The sequence below is a fragment of the Castor canadensis genome, chromosome 11, assembly GCF_047511655.1.
Source record: "Castor canadensis chromosome 11, mCasCan1.hap1v2, whole genome shotgun sequence".
NCBI lineage: Eukaryota > Metazoa > Chordata > Mammalia > Rodentia > Castoridae > Castor > Castor canadensis.
Genome location: NC_133396.1, coordinates 141271850 through 141290090, shown reverse-complemented (window position 1 = coordinate 141290090; position 18241 = coordinate 141271850). Strand labels below are relative to the sequence as shown.

Genomic DNA, 18241 nt, shown 5'->3' with positions numbered 1-18241 from the left:
GAGACGCACACTGCACGCTGGCTGGCTAGCTAGTTGGTCCCAAATTCAACCACTGCCACTTTGGTTCCTATACCAGATTTGCAAAGTCCACGTAATTCTTAGTGGACTTAGAGGTATTTGTTTAAAGCAAATGCTTTACTTTTTGCTTAATAAAAGAAAACATTTTATATAGAAATGCTAGCAATGCACCATTCACACACAGAGGGATGGCCCCATAAGACACAACAGTGCAGTGAAGGAGAGCTGGGCAGAGCTGGGGGTTACATCACACTGTGAACTTTTAATCATTTTCTGTACATTTAAGATATGCTGTTCTTCTCTTCTATAAAATATGCCTACCCTAGGATAAATGGTAAAGACTAAGCTTATAAAATATTCCACTTACTAAGTAACCCAGAATATTGAAATAATAAGGTAATAATACACAGAAAAATGTTTTGTATGCAGCTTATCATTCAGCCAGTTAAAATGAAATGAGCTTTATTAGAAGGTGACAGGAAACCAAAGCCTTTGATCTTTCTAGTCACAAACATGTGTTAAGACTAAACCTCCATGGTGCTCTGCTCAAAGACAGCCAGGTTAAGCAGTCACCTTTTTAATGAAGGTCTTGGTGAACTTACCCTGTCAGGTAAGTGACCCTAGAACTTAACACAATGACAGAAAATACAATTTAGACTAATTTTACATACAAACAAAAATGAAAATTTAATCTGATAGCTAATTTTCTGACAGGAAAATTCCTATAAATTAGATAAATATACAAATTAAATTAAAATGTACAAATTAAAAACATGGACACCACTATTTTTTATAAGCCAGGGGTATTATGGGAAATGAGTGCATGACATAATTCAGATATTTTCTTTTTTTTCAAATATTTTCTTATCTGCAAAACTAACTTCCCTTGAAGTTGGTATAAGGATACATTACTTGATAAAAAATACAGATATTCAGTTAAACAGCCACTGGTAACAAGGACGCAGGGCTGAGCAGAGGGACGGCAGGCAGCAGGTGTGCAGACCTGCAGAAGGCAGGGCTGCTGGGTTTTCTTCTTCCCTTGGCTAACTGATCTTGGATCCTGGCTAGAATTAAATGCATACCAGTGGCTTATGAGCATCTCAAAAAATTGACTTCATTTTTGGAATTTTCCATTACTCATTTGTAGTATTATAACCTTACCTTAGAGACTTTAAAGTTTTTCAAAAGGGGCTTTAAAAAGTTAGATAGAAGGTCTGGGGATATGCTCGACCATAGACATTTGCCTCATGAAATAAAAAATTTCTCTGAATTGAACTGGTTATAGGGCAATGAGCTATGAGCTACTAAAAAATCCAGAAATGCAGGGAGCCCTTTGCTACTTAACAAAATAAAGATGCACCGGCGGGTATTTTTATGATGGTATCTGCAATGGAAAATACCATGACTAGAAAACTTATCAAACAGTTAAACTTCCATTACTGTTTAAAAAAATCCAAGCCCTCCCTCTTCCTCCATCTTTTTTCTCAAAATAAGAAACAACACACAATGAGAAGAGGAGGAAGAGGAAGAGAAACAGAGGAGGAAGGAAAAGAGAAAGAGTAGATGTTGGCAGAGGAGAAACAGAAGGAAGACATTCACACTGTGCACCTCAGCGTGTTCCTTGTTAGGCTAGGCAATAGGAACCCACGTGTGGTTAGTAAGAGTTAACATCTGGCTCAGCCGTTCATACCCTCAGAGTCACAGGGCCTGGTGTACCAGGGACAGAGTGCAGAGACGGGGAAGACGCAGGGTTTATGGGATCAGGAGAGAGAAATTTTTCAGCAGAATTAACAGTCATGTGGTAGATATGCTCAAAGTTGATCGGTGAGGAGATCAGACCGGAGTGATGATGAGGGGACGGGTAAGGGAAACCTGGCTATCAAAAACAACAGAGAGAAGAAAAAGGTGTGAGGTGACATGGATGGATTCAACGTGACACTTCAGACAACATGCACATAGGAAACAATGTGTCTTACATCAGAACTGGGTCCTGGTGAAATATTTTAGGCCTTAGAAAGTTATACTTTGTAATCCTCTTGCCAGTTAAATAGAAGATCATTCTACCGATAAAATTGTTGCTTCATTACCAGAGTTAAATGAGTAGAAGCTAGACTTTTAGAGATGCAAGGAGACTTTTAGAGTTTAGTTCAATGTTTTCTGATGTAACATAATCAAAACATGGCAAAAGTCTACTCAAACATTAAGCATAGAAAAGCAGCAAATGGTTAAAGGAAATGACAAGAGCGCCTACAGTGGTTTTTAGCTAGATGTGCTGCAAAGCTGCTTCATTAGAATCTAAAATAACTTACAGTCATTCCTAGTACAGTACTCATAAGCTAATGATAGGGGTTGGAATTTATTGGTCTTATTCTCCTGAAACAATAGTGAATAACTAACAGGAAAAGATTCAGGAATTATTTAGGTGTAAAAGAAAGGTTTCTTTGAAATACGAAGTGTAAGATCAGCACTTTCTAAGTCATTCCAAAAAGAAAGAAAACTACTGATATGCATATAAAGTTCACTTTAAGAACAAAAATTACTTTGTTTTTTTTTAGAGAGAAAGCGCTCTGGGCAAGAGCTACAACCCCAGTCCAAGAAGCAGAATTACTTAATCTTAAAGCCCCAAGAGGCCACTGAACTACATATTTTACTTTGATTAACCACTTTAGGGATGGGTAAAATATGCTGTGCTAGAAATATAGAGGCAAAACACTATTCTTGCATTCAGCTGGAGAAAAACATTGTCCCACCTCCAGCAAGCACTTATAAAAAACGTAAATAATAAAGAGGATTCAGGAAAACTAGTTTAGTATATCTTTCTAAAACATTCTGAAGTGAATATACTAAGATATACACCATCCTGTATGAATTGTTTATTTTGTCTTGGCTCACTAGGATACAAATGGAAGGTTCATGTCTGATACAGAAAATGACTCCATTAGCTGTACTATTCCTTGCATATTTAAGAGGCCATCTTATTTCAGGATCATACGGTATAAAAGAAACAGAATTATGCTTGTAAAGGTAGCAGATAACTTTCTAAGCTCCTGAGTATTTCACAGGAAAGCAATACTGATCTCAATATGGTGAAACATAAAAATGGGTACATGCACTTTGCACAGATGGTAGCTTGTGGCTTTGGTACTTAGAGGCACTTATGTATTAGTAGATGAATTTAATTCATCTTTGCTTTTGGAAACAGTTCATAATTCCATTTCAAAGGAAAGAACGTATCAAAATCTGAGAATACATTAAAGACTGCAATCTTTTCAAAACCATGCATGCTGATATAGACATGCATACTATTATTTCCAGACATGCATATTACTGCATTGTTTGTTGATGCCTACCCATAGATAGCACGGTCTTGGCACACAGTTAAGTGCTCGAAAGGTATTTGTTAAATGACTAAATGGATGTCTATAAAAAGCCTCAGTTCATGTGTCCTTTAGTAGTGAAATGAGAAAAGTCACGTGAAAGTAACAGGAAAGGAATACATGAAATCTTTGATGCATACAACATACATGTGAGGAAAAGGTTTCAAAAATGGACACCAACTTCTTGTCCTGGAAATACAAAAGTCTCACATAATAAACACCAGTGGAATGCAAGGACTTTAAAAACAGGATTGAGTTGCAGAGAGTCACTTGTGACAATGTCTGAAAATTCGACAAGGTGGCCATGGGGCTAACAAAACCAGGCAACTTTAACAAACACCAAGAGCCAAGAGGTCTGAACAGAACCAGCAGCCACAGAGGTCACGCGCTGCGGAGCCAGGTGAGGTGAATCTTTGGCAAATGCTATCTCAACTTGTTTGGCTTAGGAATAAAAATAAAATAAACAAAAAATTACAGATTTCTTGTGCTTCAAGTGGAAGGAGGGTGAGGGGAGAAAAAGTAAGGTCGAGGGAGGGTACCTTGATGTGAAATTTCTTACAATATTTGAAATCTGCTATTTTATTGTCAGGGCATATAGTCTTATTGGGTACAGAGGTCTGAAAAAACTTTGAAACAGTAGCAAGATGACTTTTCACTTGATGGCAAAACATTTTATTAAATATTGAACTATTCCATCTTAAGGAAAATATGCAATATTACTCAATATAGAACAATTTCTACAGAAGTTTTCTATGACTCTTCTTACTATATTGTGGAAAGTATGACATGAAAATGCTCTGTTCTGTGCTCCAGATGAACAAAAGTAATCCCAGCTATTCAGGAGGTGGAGGCAGGAGGATTGTGAGTTCAAGGCTAGTCCAGGCAAGATTATTGAGACTCTATCTCAAAAACAAAAACAAAAGGGCTGGGAGACTGGCTCAAGTGGTAGAGTGCTTGCCTAGAAAGCACAGGCTTTAGTACCAACAAAAAAAAAAGTGAACAAGATCTTAATTTTAAAAGGATAGCATCTGTCATTAACTGCTGAGTATTTTGTATTTGCTGCTGTGTTGTTCTGCAATATATGCATGCATCTGAACTTTGCATCATTCTATTCTGTTGAATGTTATCTATGTGTCATTTATGAAAAACTACTTACAAACTAGAGTTCAAAAAGTTACACAGCACTGGATCTTTCCTATATAGGCTGTAAATATATTCACATTTCAACTGCTGGCCATATTATAAAAAATTCTCTCTATTAATGTATTTTGTGACAGACATTATAACTTCCATAAGGAAAAACAAAACAAAAAACCAGACATTTTGGGCTGTGTGATTCTGTGACACTGATGTCTGAGGTCTAGAAACAAATGCTCAAAATGGGAAAAGAACGGAGAAAAATTTGAGCTCCTGCTCCAGGTAAAAGCTGAAAATAGTACAGCATTTAAATATGATAGATGAGTAGCCACTTGCTTTATTTATTTATTTGTTTGTTTGCTTATTTACTTATTTATTTTGTGGTGCTGGGGATGGAACCCAGGGCCTTACACATGCTACGTAAGTACTCCACCACTGAGTTGCACCCAGCCCCAAGTAGAATGCTTTTAATATTTTGTGCTCAACCTTAAATTTTTACTTGGTTTTACTGTAGAAAGACTGGCTATAATCTAGTTTTTGCATGCTTTATTTAAATTTACCCAGCACAGCTAATAAAGATGTCCATTTCAAAAGCGTGAGTGATTACTGTGAATGATTTGAAGTCCATCAAGGAGGTCACTATCATCAAATAACAGCAATGCTGAGATGATGACGACAATGTCCTCAGGATGAGAAAATAACAAGGCAGGGCCAAGCGATTACAGCAAAGTACTCAGACTCAATTGAATGCTGACTAATTTTTTTTCTTCCCCTAAAATAAATACAAAACTCCCTTTATCAGTGAATTTTAAGGTTAAAAATCTGATTGCACATCAAACTATACTACTTCTTTTCTCTCTTAGTTCTTCTTCACAGTGTTGTTGGTAATGTGGTTAATTTAAATCTTTCCTTAGAGATTTGGGTCAAGATTCACAAATTGCCATAAAATATAAATAATACTTAAAAGTCTATGCAAAGTTTAGCTGTTTATCTATTAATGAAGAAGGTCATATTAAATTTTAATAGTGTGTTGGGAGTATGTGATACTGAAATGTTAAGAACTAACAAAGCCTGGATAATTTAATTTAACTAATATTCTTTTTTTTTTTTTGGTGGTACTGGAGTTTGAACTCAGGGCTTCATGCATGCTAGGAGGTAATCTACCACTTGACCTCCCCTTTTTTTTGTGATGGTTTTTTTTTGAGATAGGGTCTTGTGAACTATTTGCCCGGGCTGGCTTCAAACTGCGATCCTTCTGATCTCTGCCTGAGTAGCTGGGATTAGAGGCGTGAGCTACTGGTGCCTGGTCTTCACTGATATTCTTAATCTCAAAATAGTATGTCTGAGAGTCCAATCTCCATAACAGTTTTCCTGTTTATAATTGGGCAACTTTAATCTCACAGTTAGCTGAGAAGTGTGACTATTGATGACCAAGCAAATGTGGATTTCTGGGAGAAAAAGGACCAAGTGTCTGCATTAGTGAAATTTTAGTGATCTGGTAACAAGTTCTGAACTTGGAATAGAACCTCTTCAAATATGACAATTTTTTCACCAACAATAGCAAATTCAGGTACGGGACACTTTTCTAGGGTCTAGAGCTCACGGTACATCTTGAACACACCTATGCGGCCCATCTATGCCCCACACTGGTACCTCCTTCTCCTCACCACTCATGGTCACATTCGCTCTTCATCCTCTTACCATGGGCAGGTCTTTTAGGATCTGTACTCCATCTCCAGGACCCATGTGTGCTATGTGGTTAAAGTTAGTTGGGTTAGAAATTAATTTATTTCTCATTTCTGGATCTCGTAGCATCTCCCTGCAAGGCAGAACAGCTGTTCAGATACTTTCCTCACAGTCAATCTAGATAACTTCAGAAAAATCATCAAATATACTTTATTTTTATAAAAACAGTTAAATCATGTAAAAACATAATTAATTATGCAAATTTTTAAAATGCTTTGGTTTTAATTTTGAATAAAAGATCTGATGATTTTTGACGGCCTTTTAACTACTCTGCTTGTGCAGTGCTAGGGTCAAACCCGAGCCCCCCCTCATGCTGGCCAGGAGCACTGCCACATGCCGCATGCATCACAGCCTGAAAAGGCCTCTTAACATTTGGATATCGAAGGACCTCTGCTCCAGTTAGCAGACAATTCTGGATTTTTGTGCAGATCTTTAAAGTCACTGATAATACTTTACAAACGATTCTATAAATGAGCCTCAAATTTCTGTTTGCTCACGAAGAGAACAGCTACTCTAAATTTCTTAAGCATATACAAGTTTATGATACACACAGATAGGACTTGTGTAAATATGTATAAAGGTACATACTCCCAGAATTGTAATTATTCCATGTACTTACAGAAATAAATCACTATGGTTCTTCATCCAGCATACTCTCCTAAATGACCCTGAGAGGTTACACTCATTACTGCAGATGGAGCCACCGAGCCACACCCCCAGCCCTGCAATTTCTGCCACCCTAGATGAATGACAGATTTTCTTTCCAAATCAAATGCAGTGGGCGTTATTGGAAACAGACTTTGAAAGCAGGGCATGGCCGCGCATGGCGGGGACCACTTACCTCCTCTGCTGCACCCGCTCCTCCTCTGGGACTCTGAAGGAGAACCGTCGCTTGTTGCTGATGCTTCTGACCATCTGTTTCCGACTGTTGTCTGATGTTTCAGGGACTACAAGTTCATCCCCTTCTGTTAAACAAAGAATGATGAAGTTGTTTAAACTGCTACAATGCTTTTTAACCCATGACATCACGACCATGTACAATATGTGTAGCTCTGATTTTTAAAAGCACTGATAGTCATAGGAAATAAGCAATACTTTTCAATAGGACATGTAAAAAGATACATGCTGAGATTAAGCAGAGCTCACACCACATTTGGACCTTTGCCTTGGTGTCCTGTCACCCTAACTAGCCACCTTGGCCTTAGTGTCCTTACACTACCTTTTTCTCCCTGCAGGTAGTGTCTCCAGGGGCTGCTACTGCGGAGTGCTGCTGAGGATCAGACCTGGGCTCGCACAGGCCAGGTAAGCCTCTACCTTCTCTACTCACTAGGTATGCCACAGAAAAACAAAGCATGTAAAAACTGCATTCCTGGCTTAAGTAGAACCACTTCTGTGGTTCTTATCTTAATATATTAAGACAGAATTTGGCCCTGGCTGAGATCACAGACTCTAGAATAAGGACCCTGACATGCACTACTCACGCGAGCTTGGGCTGAGATAGTATTTCCATGAAGCCATCCTATTAGTGGAAGTATTTTCTTACCTGCCATCTTATTTTTGAAATATATTAATCTAATTGTCTCCAACCCTAGAAGATTTAGTGATCCCTCACTATTCAAAGGTCGAACCTAAAATAATAAAAATAAAGTTAGTATTTCAACATAACCTTTAAAAATTTAATCATAAAACTTTTGGCCTATTCATATAGCAAACAGTATTAAAACCTTTCATTTCTTTCAAAATATAGTCCTCTCAGAAAAAACGTCAACAAAAAGCTAATAAGCATTCTGACTGAGAAGGTATAATATCAGATAATGTGAAAAAACAAACTTGTAATGACATTTTAAAGAAAGAATATCCTGGGAAAATAAATAAAGGTAAGAAGAAATATATTTAAACCTTCAACTTGACTTTTTAAAGCTATCAGTGAGCAAGTTATTAGATTAAGATATCTGCTTTGTGAATTCCTATCAAAAACTAAGTGTCCACAAGTGATGAAGATGCATGTGCCAAGGACTGGGAGGAGGACAGGTCACAACAGGGGAGGACTTACCCACCACTGCTAACCCACATCATACAAGGAAGCCCAACCAACCAGTAAGAAAAGTAAACCTAACATGGAAGAAGAGCGCAGAACATGATGGGGAAGCCTGAACGACGAAGGAAAATGCACCAGATTCCTGACCACAGTTAACTGGGGATGTGCACACTGACACTTCAGGAAATGCCACCGTCACCACTTACAAACCCTGTCCTTCAGAGGGTGAGAGTGTCATGTGGTAGCATTACTTTGGAAAATGGTATGACACTCTCAGAGACCTGAGCACTTGCATTCCTGTACGCCATCAATTCTACTCCCAGGCACTGATGTAAAGAATCTTCATGCCTCGCCAAGACGTAGGCTGCTAAAAGCTAGGAAGTAATTCAGCATCTGCTGGTCAGAGAGTGGGCAGATAGTCCAGTCTGTCCTTCAGAAATGGATGTATTTCTAGAAATAAGCACTTACGTGTATATAATATATATGACATTCAGAAATGTTATAAATAAATATATGTAATACACCTTTTGTGCTGCATGAAAAGACAACGATACATGTAGCACATGTATAAATCTTAGAAACACAGTGATCAGAGGAAGCAAGGCAGACAGTTATATCCAACCTATTAGGATATATTAATAAATCTCAAAGCCAAGAAAAACTAAGTAATATTGTTGAGGGATGTTTAAAGTGTGAGCCCTCTGAGTTTTAAGGAAGGCAGCAGGATGGTCAGTGGATGTTCAGGACAGTGGTTTCTGTGTGGAAAGGCAGTGGAATGGGATGGACAGAAGGACACAGGTGATGCTCTGGTCTCAGGTAAGGAGGCCAGTTCCCAAGTCGCCAATTTATTATTATGCTTTCTATATTCTTTCATACATATTGGGAAAATTGCGTGAAAAAATTACACAGGAAGCTGGCTGCAGGCTGCCCAAATGTATAAAGCAGAGAACAGTAGTCTAGTTGCCTTATATAACGTGGCAATACTTACAAGAGCTTTGTCACTGCCACTGTGGTTTAAAATCGGGCACACTGTGGCTTGGCTGTGTTCCTCACTACATCGCCCCTCACTAAGGAGACTCTGCTACATGTGTCATCTACACTACAAGACGCTACTATGCTTCCTTCTTGCAACACTTTTATGATATGGAAACAGAAATGTTAAGGGAAAATTTAGGTTGTGTTATGCATACATGAAGCTTCTATTTTTAAATCATGAGACAAACAGTTTTGGTTATGAGATTAATCACTTTCATTGGCTGTACAATCTGTCTCCACAGGACTGAATGCGCAGACCATTATGTGAAAACGTTGTAATTAATAACACTCACATAACTCCCTCAGAGATCCTTAACCCAGAAGCAGAAGATGACACCGGCATTTTAGGTTGTAGGATATATTCTACTGTTCACCATAACAATCAGAACTTACTATTACATGCAATACAGATAGCATGGTGTTGAGCTCCCTGCCATAAGATTAATCTGCTCAGCCATGTTTGAATGCTGAATTACCTTTTTGAGAGGAAGTGTCTGGATCCACTCCATGGAGTTGACATCAAAGACATCCACTGCATTCTCACTGTACACTGAGAGGTACGGCGCACTGTAACCTGGGAAAGAGGGGACACTGCTGAGTTTGGGAGCTATTGAACCCAAGCATTTGGAGTTCCTGCAGAACAGGTGTCTCACCAGGAGCCTACAGTCATCACATTAGACCACATCAGAACAGTTTTGAAGTAAACAGAATATAAACCAAAAAGGAAGAATTGACACACACCGTTCAGCTCATACTGTCCCTTTAATAAAGAAAGGTTCTACCAATACCTTGTCCAATAAATGCATTGCATTTTAAAGCATTTGACTCTTAAGCGTATTTAAGTTTGTGACAGTGAAACAAATTTACAAAATGGAGAAATCTCCAGGGAAGTGTTCTAAGTCCCAGTTATGTCTGATAAAGCACCTTAGCAATGAATAGGGCAGATGCTCAGTATACATTTGTTAGAAGAATGAGTGTTACCAGGCATGGTAGTGATGCCTATAATTCCAGCCACTTGGAGGCCGAGATTGGAAAGACTGTAGTTCCAGGCCACCCCAGGCAAAAAGTTATTTTAATCTCAACACCACCTCAACAAACAAGCCAGGTGTGGTGATACATACTTGTAATCTCAGCTACACAGAAGGTATAGGTAGGGGGATTGTGGTCTGAGGCTGGTCCTAGGCAAAATGTGCACGATTCTAACTAAAAAAAATAACTAAAAAGAAACAAAACAGGGTCTGAGGGTGTGGTTCCAATGGTAGAGTGCCTGCCTAGCAAATGCCAGTACCATCCAAAAATAATCAGGAATTAGGACCAAGTATTAAATAAATGGTGACACAAAGAGCGATTAAATGATTTACCCAGACCAAGACAATGGATTGAAATGGGAAAAGCTACAATGAAGCCAGATATTTCAAGTGTTCTGATCACTCTGATTTACCTAGCTACAAAATGGCACTCATTCTGCATATGATGCCATGGATACAAACACACTCTTCTGAAGAAATAACCCTGAAAAGTCTGGCTTTCCTGATTGTTCTGTAATATGCACTTTCTGTCCTTGTCCTTGTAAATTCTCTACCACTAGACTTCTGCACCGACTGGTTACCCTCCACCCTCCTACTCTGCCCTGCTGCAGTGGAAGAGCCCTCACTCCTCCCAGGCGTCCTCTGCCCTCTGGGCTCTGCCCTCCTTGTTGTCTTGGGGATCCTATCCTGGTCTCTGGAATTCCCAGTGGTTCCCCAGGGGCTCTTTCCTTTCTGTACCCATAACCCTTTCCTACTGCACCCCAGGCACTGTGAGGGCAGACTGTCACCATTTCCCTCACAGAGGGAGACAGGTTGTATTCAATAATGACCGAGTTATTATTCAGTAATGAAAGTATCCAATAATTAATAATGTCTTAGTATTTCCAGGAAGAATGAAACAAGCAATTTTAAACATCTACCTGTCAGACAAAAATGTAAGAGTAACAGTTCTTACAGATGCTGTATTATTGATAATTCACTCAATTACTGGTTCTCCAGGGTAAGTCCTATGAACTATTGCTACATAGGAACATTGTGCTTTGGGGGACAAAAAAGATTACAATTTGGGGTTATTTCAAAGCACAAAAGAGGATTAAAAAACCCACCCCCACAAAATGCTCCATAGAAAGATCAGCTTAAATTGCATGCACGGTCATGCTGACCCTGTTTGCCTTGCCTTGTGACATAAACAACACAATAAACATTTTGGAAAAACCCTGAGAATGGTTTCCAAAACCAGTCTATTATTAACAGTGACTACATTTAGATGAGGTGGAAGGAGGAAGGAAGGAAGGAGATAGAAGGGTGAAGATGGTCACAAGAAGGAGAATCTTACAGCAAGAGGAAGGGTTTGCTGGCCACATCAACTCCTGCTGTCTGGACCTCCGGCCCTGGCAGTCAGTATAGACGCCCATGCTGCTAAAACACAGCAGGTACTCTTTACTGGAGATCTCAACAGCACACATTGCGTCCACTGGTTGATGGGCAATGAAGGACAGGGTGTGGTCATTTGAATGGAGCAGACTGCAGGGACTTCCTTCTGCATTCAAGGGGTATCTGAGAAATCCTGACTGGAAGCCCACACACAGGTGTTCGCTGAAGACGGCCATCCACTGGACATTATACGGGACTTGGATTTCCTTAACTTTCCGGTGGCGGGTCTTGCTCTGGAACAGTTCGTAACAGAGGACCTGCCTTTTCATAGCCACGCACAGGCACGTCAGAGCGCCACGGCGCACCTTCCCAGCAGCTATGGCTTGACACCCCTTAGTCTCTGCCAGCTTGAAAAAGTCCGTCTCTCGCCCGTCCAAGGCCGACATAGGGAAAAGCCGCACGTGACGATTTCGCCCGGAGATCACGGCAACAAGTTGGTCATTTGGAATGAGTTCAATCTGATGAATCTTTTTATTGTCACCGACTCTAATAATTTCTACACACAGAAGCAACAAATGAAATGCAAAACAGTTTTGTTTCCCAGCCATATCCCAACTATACTTGTACATCTACTCACAATAAAGACACACATGCACAGAAGAATACAGGATCAGAACTTGGAGAGAAAAAGGAGGATAGTTAAGCCCAGTGTAAGAACATTTACCTCATTAGAGCAGGTATTAAATTTAGCACTAAGGTCTTTGGCAGCCAAGGCAAAACTCTCTCATGTAAAGTATGCTAGTCCTCCGGGAAAACCCAATTACTGGGCCTCAATTCTAGTGAGTTTCATAATGGAGCTCCTATTTTAAAAACTGAGTAACTCATATTTACTTGTATTTCTATGGTGAACAAATTGAACCAAATTTAAATTGCTTATGATCTAACCTGATATAATTTGGTATTTATGAAAACCAAGTCAAATTGGCTCCTCTTTATTTTACTCAGCACTTAATTTTCAGGTTTTTTCTAGGGGAAAAAATCTGTTGTATTGAACTGCAGGGAAAAATCTGAACAAACCTATTTTAGTAGTTGTTACCTCTGATAGCATAACAAACCAGAGGAAAATCAAGCTGTGTTTTTCTTTTCTGTACTATCTTTAGAATTGCAATGTGAGCCATACAGCAGAACTGTTAACTAAAATGACCCAGAAACAATCCACAATTGAAGTTGTAGAACTCAGAGGAATTATAGAACTAAAAAATCATTTGATTCAGAAACATGAAGGGCTGACAGGGTGACTGAAGTGGTAGAGCACCTGCCTAGCAAGTATGAGGCTCTTAGCTCAACCCCAATACTACCAAAAAAAAAAGAAACCAAATTAAAAGCCTAGAAAATTCCAGTTATGGAATAAATAAGAGCAAATCCTGCTCTTTCTAGAATTTAGATTCAATAATTTTCTAATACATGATTTAAAATTACTGCAAAACAATCAGGTTCTTTCTTACCATCTTTGGTGACATGCACAACAAACAGCCCTTCTTCATTTCCCAAAGCTATCCTTTCGTGATCTGTGAGACACAAGCATGGGACCATTTTATTAGGTAAAAATCATGCAAAGCTAATAGAAGAAACTAGATAACAAGAAAATTCAGCAAAGAATGGAAATAAATAAAAAAATCAAAATATACAATTTATTCGATGAAATTTCCTTTCAGATCACAGTAGTAAAAAGTACAGGCCTTTTAAAGTAGACAATCATTAAAAAATAATCTACTTCAATACCTGTAAAAAGAAGTAAATGTTTATTCAATAAATAATGGAAAAGAATTAAAAACCTAGCTTATTAGTGCCTTAAGTCTAGTTCCATGAGCTGTTTTGGGAGGGAGAGGTTTTGAAAGGCATCTGAACATTACTTGTTGAACTTTTCAGATGTCCTGGAAAGTAACAAACTGTTGGATGTACAAGCAAGAATAAGGCAAAAATGTAAGCCTCTGCATACGGAAGCTGCTTTTTACTGAGGGCACTTTAGGTGCAGGCCCTCTGGGTAATGTATGCCATGCTTTCTAAACTTCTTGGTCACCTCAGCACTACGGAGGAAACTGACGCTCTAAGAAACCAACAGTTCTAGGTCACACAAGTAGAAAACAGGTTAGTGGGTTAGCCTTTATAGTACTACTGCTTTTTCAGAAGAAAAAGCACATTTAATAGAAAGTGTAGTTGTTTGCTGAAAAACCAAGCTTTGACATTGTCTCATCCTGTCAAGAAACACTTGCTGAGCGTCTGTGATGATCTGCATCCCCCTGCACCCCGGATTCTGAGAGGAGAGCCAGCCCCGGCTCTCAGTAAACACATCTGATAGAGGTTATGAACGCATACCTATGATCGCAGCTGCCTGGGTCGTTTTAATGATGGGTAGAGTGCTGTCATAAGCCTCCTTGGGAACATAGACTGAGCGGTCTCTGAATTTGTTTTTCTTCAAAATCTTGTGCACTTCACTCAGGACTCCCACCCACTTACTCTTCTCACTCTCACTATCTGCCAGCATCAGGGTTGAGCACTTGCTATCAGATGTTGAGAGCTGGGAAGCTGTGACCTAGAACAATCCAACATTCACAACATTAGGAAACTGATGCCCTTTATGCAGTTTCAGGATTACGCTGGTTTGCTTAGCACTCACCAATAAAATGAGCATTCATTAAATGATTCCTTCAACAAAGTTTAGCTATTCCTAGTCACAGTAACTAGTTTTCATGACTAGGAAGAGATACTTTATACAATGAAGGACGGGAGTGTAAAGCAGGTCCTGTTAGGTAGTGGGCACTAATGGGAAGGTGAATGGGGAGGTGAAGAGGTGAATGTGGTTGATGTACTTTATATATTTACATGAAAACAGAACAAGGAAACCTGTCCAGATCATTCTAAGTAGGGGGAGGGATAAGAGGAAGAATGATGGTGGGGATGAACCTACCCAAGGCATGTTGTAAGCATATATGGAAATGTCACAATGAAACTCCCTGTACAACTAATACATGCTAATACAAATGTTAAAAGAAAAGAATTCAGCAAAATAATGTACTATAGGAACAGAAGATTTTCTGTTTTATGTAAGTGTGGTTATCTTTATTCCACAATTATTTCTCTCAACCATTAAACTAATAAAATCAACCTCTATTAAAAAGCATTTCACACACCTCAACCAACCTCTGACACTCATACAATCACTGACATTCTAAGTACTAAGTACCAGGGAGAACTAAGCACTTTATCAGAGTTAACCCATTTAACCCTCTTACAATCTTCATGACACAGGAACTTTTATTGTATCGTTGTTTTATATATGAGAAAACTGTGATAAAGAGAAATTAAACAATTTCTGAAGGGCCCACACGGATCCTGAGTCTGTGATCTGAAGCTCCACATCACACTGTAAAAGTCGGCAATGCTCAGAAACACTGACATTTTGTGTCACTTCACACCCATAACTCACATTATCACTGAAGACAATCTATCACTTGAACCAGAATCTAAATGAAGGCTTATCATTATGCAAACAACAGTTTTAAATTTTATACATAAAGAAATCTAAGCACCAAAGGCAGTAAAACTACTCTGCATATTAGTTATAGATAAGTGGCCACTACAGGTTCTCTTGGTGGGTTGGGGGTGAATTAAAAGTTGTCAGCCTGGGAACTGAGAGACTAGGTTTTGTCATGGTAATAAGCAGATCAGACATAACAATAGAGAAGTTTCAAAGCTCTCTATTGCACTAATTGACGATTTTTGAGACCACACTGTGGTAACAGCTTCCCAAGATGGCTAAGAGCAATTCCTCCATTCTCAAAAGGTGGAGTCTTTTTCCCTTCTCCTTTAGTCTAGGATGACTTCATGACTTCCTGTGTATTTGGGGCCTAGTCCTTATAAGGCCTGGCAGTTTCTTTTGCTCTCCTAGAAGCCAGCTGCCCAAAGCTCAGCCACCCTATCAAATGGTTACAGATCACAGAGAAGAATCCACAAAGGAGAGCTGAGGTCACTCAGCTGACAGCGGGCACCAAGGCTGCAGACATAAGAGTAAGACCACTTGGACGTTCCAGCCTTAAAGGAGCCGAATGCAGCCACAGCAGTGACCTCAGCTAATACCACAGTTCCTGCTCAGTGAAAAATACAAAAGCATTGTTGCTTTAAGCCACTCAGTTTTGAGATAGCTATAAAGCAAAAGGCAGTTAAAGCACAATTTTTGGAATGAGACCTTTACAGAGAAACCTTTATTTCTTAAAACCCGAGAACCTCCCATCCATCCAACTTTCCAAGAGGCAGTATTCATGTGAAACTGGACTAGGACTCAAAAATATGATGTAGCAGAAACAGATTTTACAGGCCACATGATCCCACACCAACTTTATATACGTCCAAGTATTGGTGATACAGAATATATAAAGGAATATAAGACCTGGTTCTATTCCTAGTAAGCTTATGACTTATATGGAGAGGTAAAACACATTCATTAAAAACAAATAATCTGGGTTGGCAGAGTGGCTCAAGTAGTACCGCACCTGTGTAGCACGTATGAGGCCCTGAGTTCAAACCCTGTACCAATAAACAAATGCCTTAAAAACATAATTCGGTATTCAAATTATAACACACACTTACTCTAAATATACAGGGTATATCTTTTCGACTTGCATGGATAACATCAGAAGCCAATACTGAACTCACAGAAAATTCTTCATCTCTGAAAGAAAAGTGAAACATTCAAAGTTGGTACATGTAGCTTAGGGTGGATGGTTTCACTTGTGTAACCAAAGAGCATGAAGCAATCCTCAAAGCTTAACTGCACAGAACACACAAACTTAATTTTTAAAAAATTGATTTCTATCCACAGTGACAGTGCTCCAAGTAATTTATTAAGACTAACTAAATAGTAGCACATGACCCGAGTGATAGAAATTGCTGGTTTATACAAAGAAGCAAAATCAGTAAGCAAGGCTACATACAGAACTGGGATTTGGACCCTGGGCAGCCTCCAGTGGCCCTCTGGCCTCCATAATAAATCTGACATGTACTTAACTCAGTTCACCTGATGTTTCATTGTTCCTTCAATGTCTAAAATAGACTTCTTCCAAGTTAGGGCATTCCTTGTAATGTCCTTACTCTATTACTAGTACCGCCATCCCCTCAGTCTTAAAGGCTTGACACCTTAGTCTTAGCTTTGATTCTTCTTCCCCCACCATCCCCACTCCTTGAGAGACTCTTTTGAGAGACAAGGTCCAGGCTGGCTTTGAACTCCTGGGCTCAAGAGACCCCTGTGCCTGGGATCCCTTCCTTCCTAATAACTTCAGTCCCTTAGCAAGTTTTTTTTGGCTGCTGTTGTTGAGGGTACTGGGATTTGAACTCAGTGGTTTGTGCTTGCAAGGCAGGCACTCTACCACTTGAGCCATGCCTCCATCTCTCCTTGGCTGGTTTTGCCGGATTTTCTTTGCTGATATTTCTTGCATCAATCCCTCATACTCCCTATTTGAGGAGAAGACACTGTGTTTGACATGCAGGTGGGAAATGCCAGTGTGAGGTACTGAGCCACGAATGGCTATTTCCTAACTGGAGACCCGTATGCGGAAGGGAGCAAGACAGACGTGACAGCTGAAGCCATCACTGATCCCTCTGCGACAGGCCTAGAGCTATGAGAAAAGGTAAAGCAGGGAACTCCCAGGGGCAGGGGAAGAATGTGGAAAATGAGATCAGAAAAGTTTAAGAGCCTCTTACTTAAATGTTTCCTGCTTCAGTAAGCTTTCTGAGAGTTGATGTGAGACCTCCATCCCCTTCCTCACACTAAATCACACTGTCCCTTTAGGCCTGACTATCATACACTCGGCCTCTTTGAGATCCAGCTTCTTTTCCTTGGCACCTTGCCCTCCATATACCACACACCAACCTGTCCTAGAACCACATCTTACTTCCTTCCTGTTTTTTATGACGTTATTACAGTGTGAGTGAAGTAGAAAATCAATATGAATTAGGATTATTCACCTAAAAATGGGAACATAAAAGAAAAATCAGAAATGCACTCATTTTAATGCACAGCGATACACACACCTCATGGTCATGGCTTACCTCATGTCAATCACCTGACTGATGACGACGCTGGGCTGAGACACCTTTCCTTCTGCGATGTCATACAGAAAGAGTTTGAAGTCACAGACCACAGCTAGCGCTCTCTGCCATCCTTTCTTCACTCCCGCTGGCTTAGGGATCTTAGTTTGTGTCAGACAGACAGGCAGACAAACACAACTCAAATGAAAATGTCACAAGCCTCTGTAGTCCCCTGAGAACTGCAGGTGAAAACCTGAAGGTAACGTGCACGGGCGTTAAGTCCGCCACGGTGGTTGGCAAAGTAGAGGGGGACATACAGTCATTAATAACAGAAAAGAAAAAGGGAGAGATGGTCTTTAAACACCAGATGATTTTCATCTTTACTAAAAGAGTATTCATTAAAA

The 18241-nt window shown here is 39.6% G+C and overlaps 1 protein-coding gene across 18 annotated transcripts in view; it reads right to left on the bottom strand.

Annotated features, from left to right (window-relative positions):
• Positions 1-18241, bottom strand: part of Cdc42bpa (CDC42 binding protein kinase alpha) — a 226305-nt gene that overhangs the window by 12746 nt on the left and 195318 nt on the right. For 12 of the 18 annotated variants that reach the window (XM_074048826.1, XM_074048831.1, XM_074048819.1 and 9 more), the window contains 10 exons: positions 17859-17998; positions 16401-16482; positions 14130-14346; positions 13259-13321; positions 11716-12309; positions 9828-9925; positions 7822-7906; positions 7120-7243; positions 6234-6351; positions 1709-1894 (listed from right to left, as the gene is read on the bottom strand). In XM_074048826.1, coding sequence (XP_073904927.1) covers positions 1709-1894; positions 6234-6351; positions 7120-7243; positions 7822-7906; positions 9828-9925; positions 11716-12309; positions 13259-13321; positions 14130-14346; positions 16401-16482; positions 17859-17998 — 1707 coding nt within the window. The remainder of the gene's footprint in view (positions 1-1708; positions 1895-6233; positions 6352-7119; positions 7244-7821; positions 7907-9827; positions 9926-11715; positions 12310-13258; positions 13322-14129; positions 14347-16400; positions 16483-17858; positions 17999-18241) is intronic. The other 6 variants (XM_074048823.1, XM_074048824.1, XM_074048825.1 and 3 more) reach the window with 1 other exon arrangement.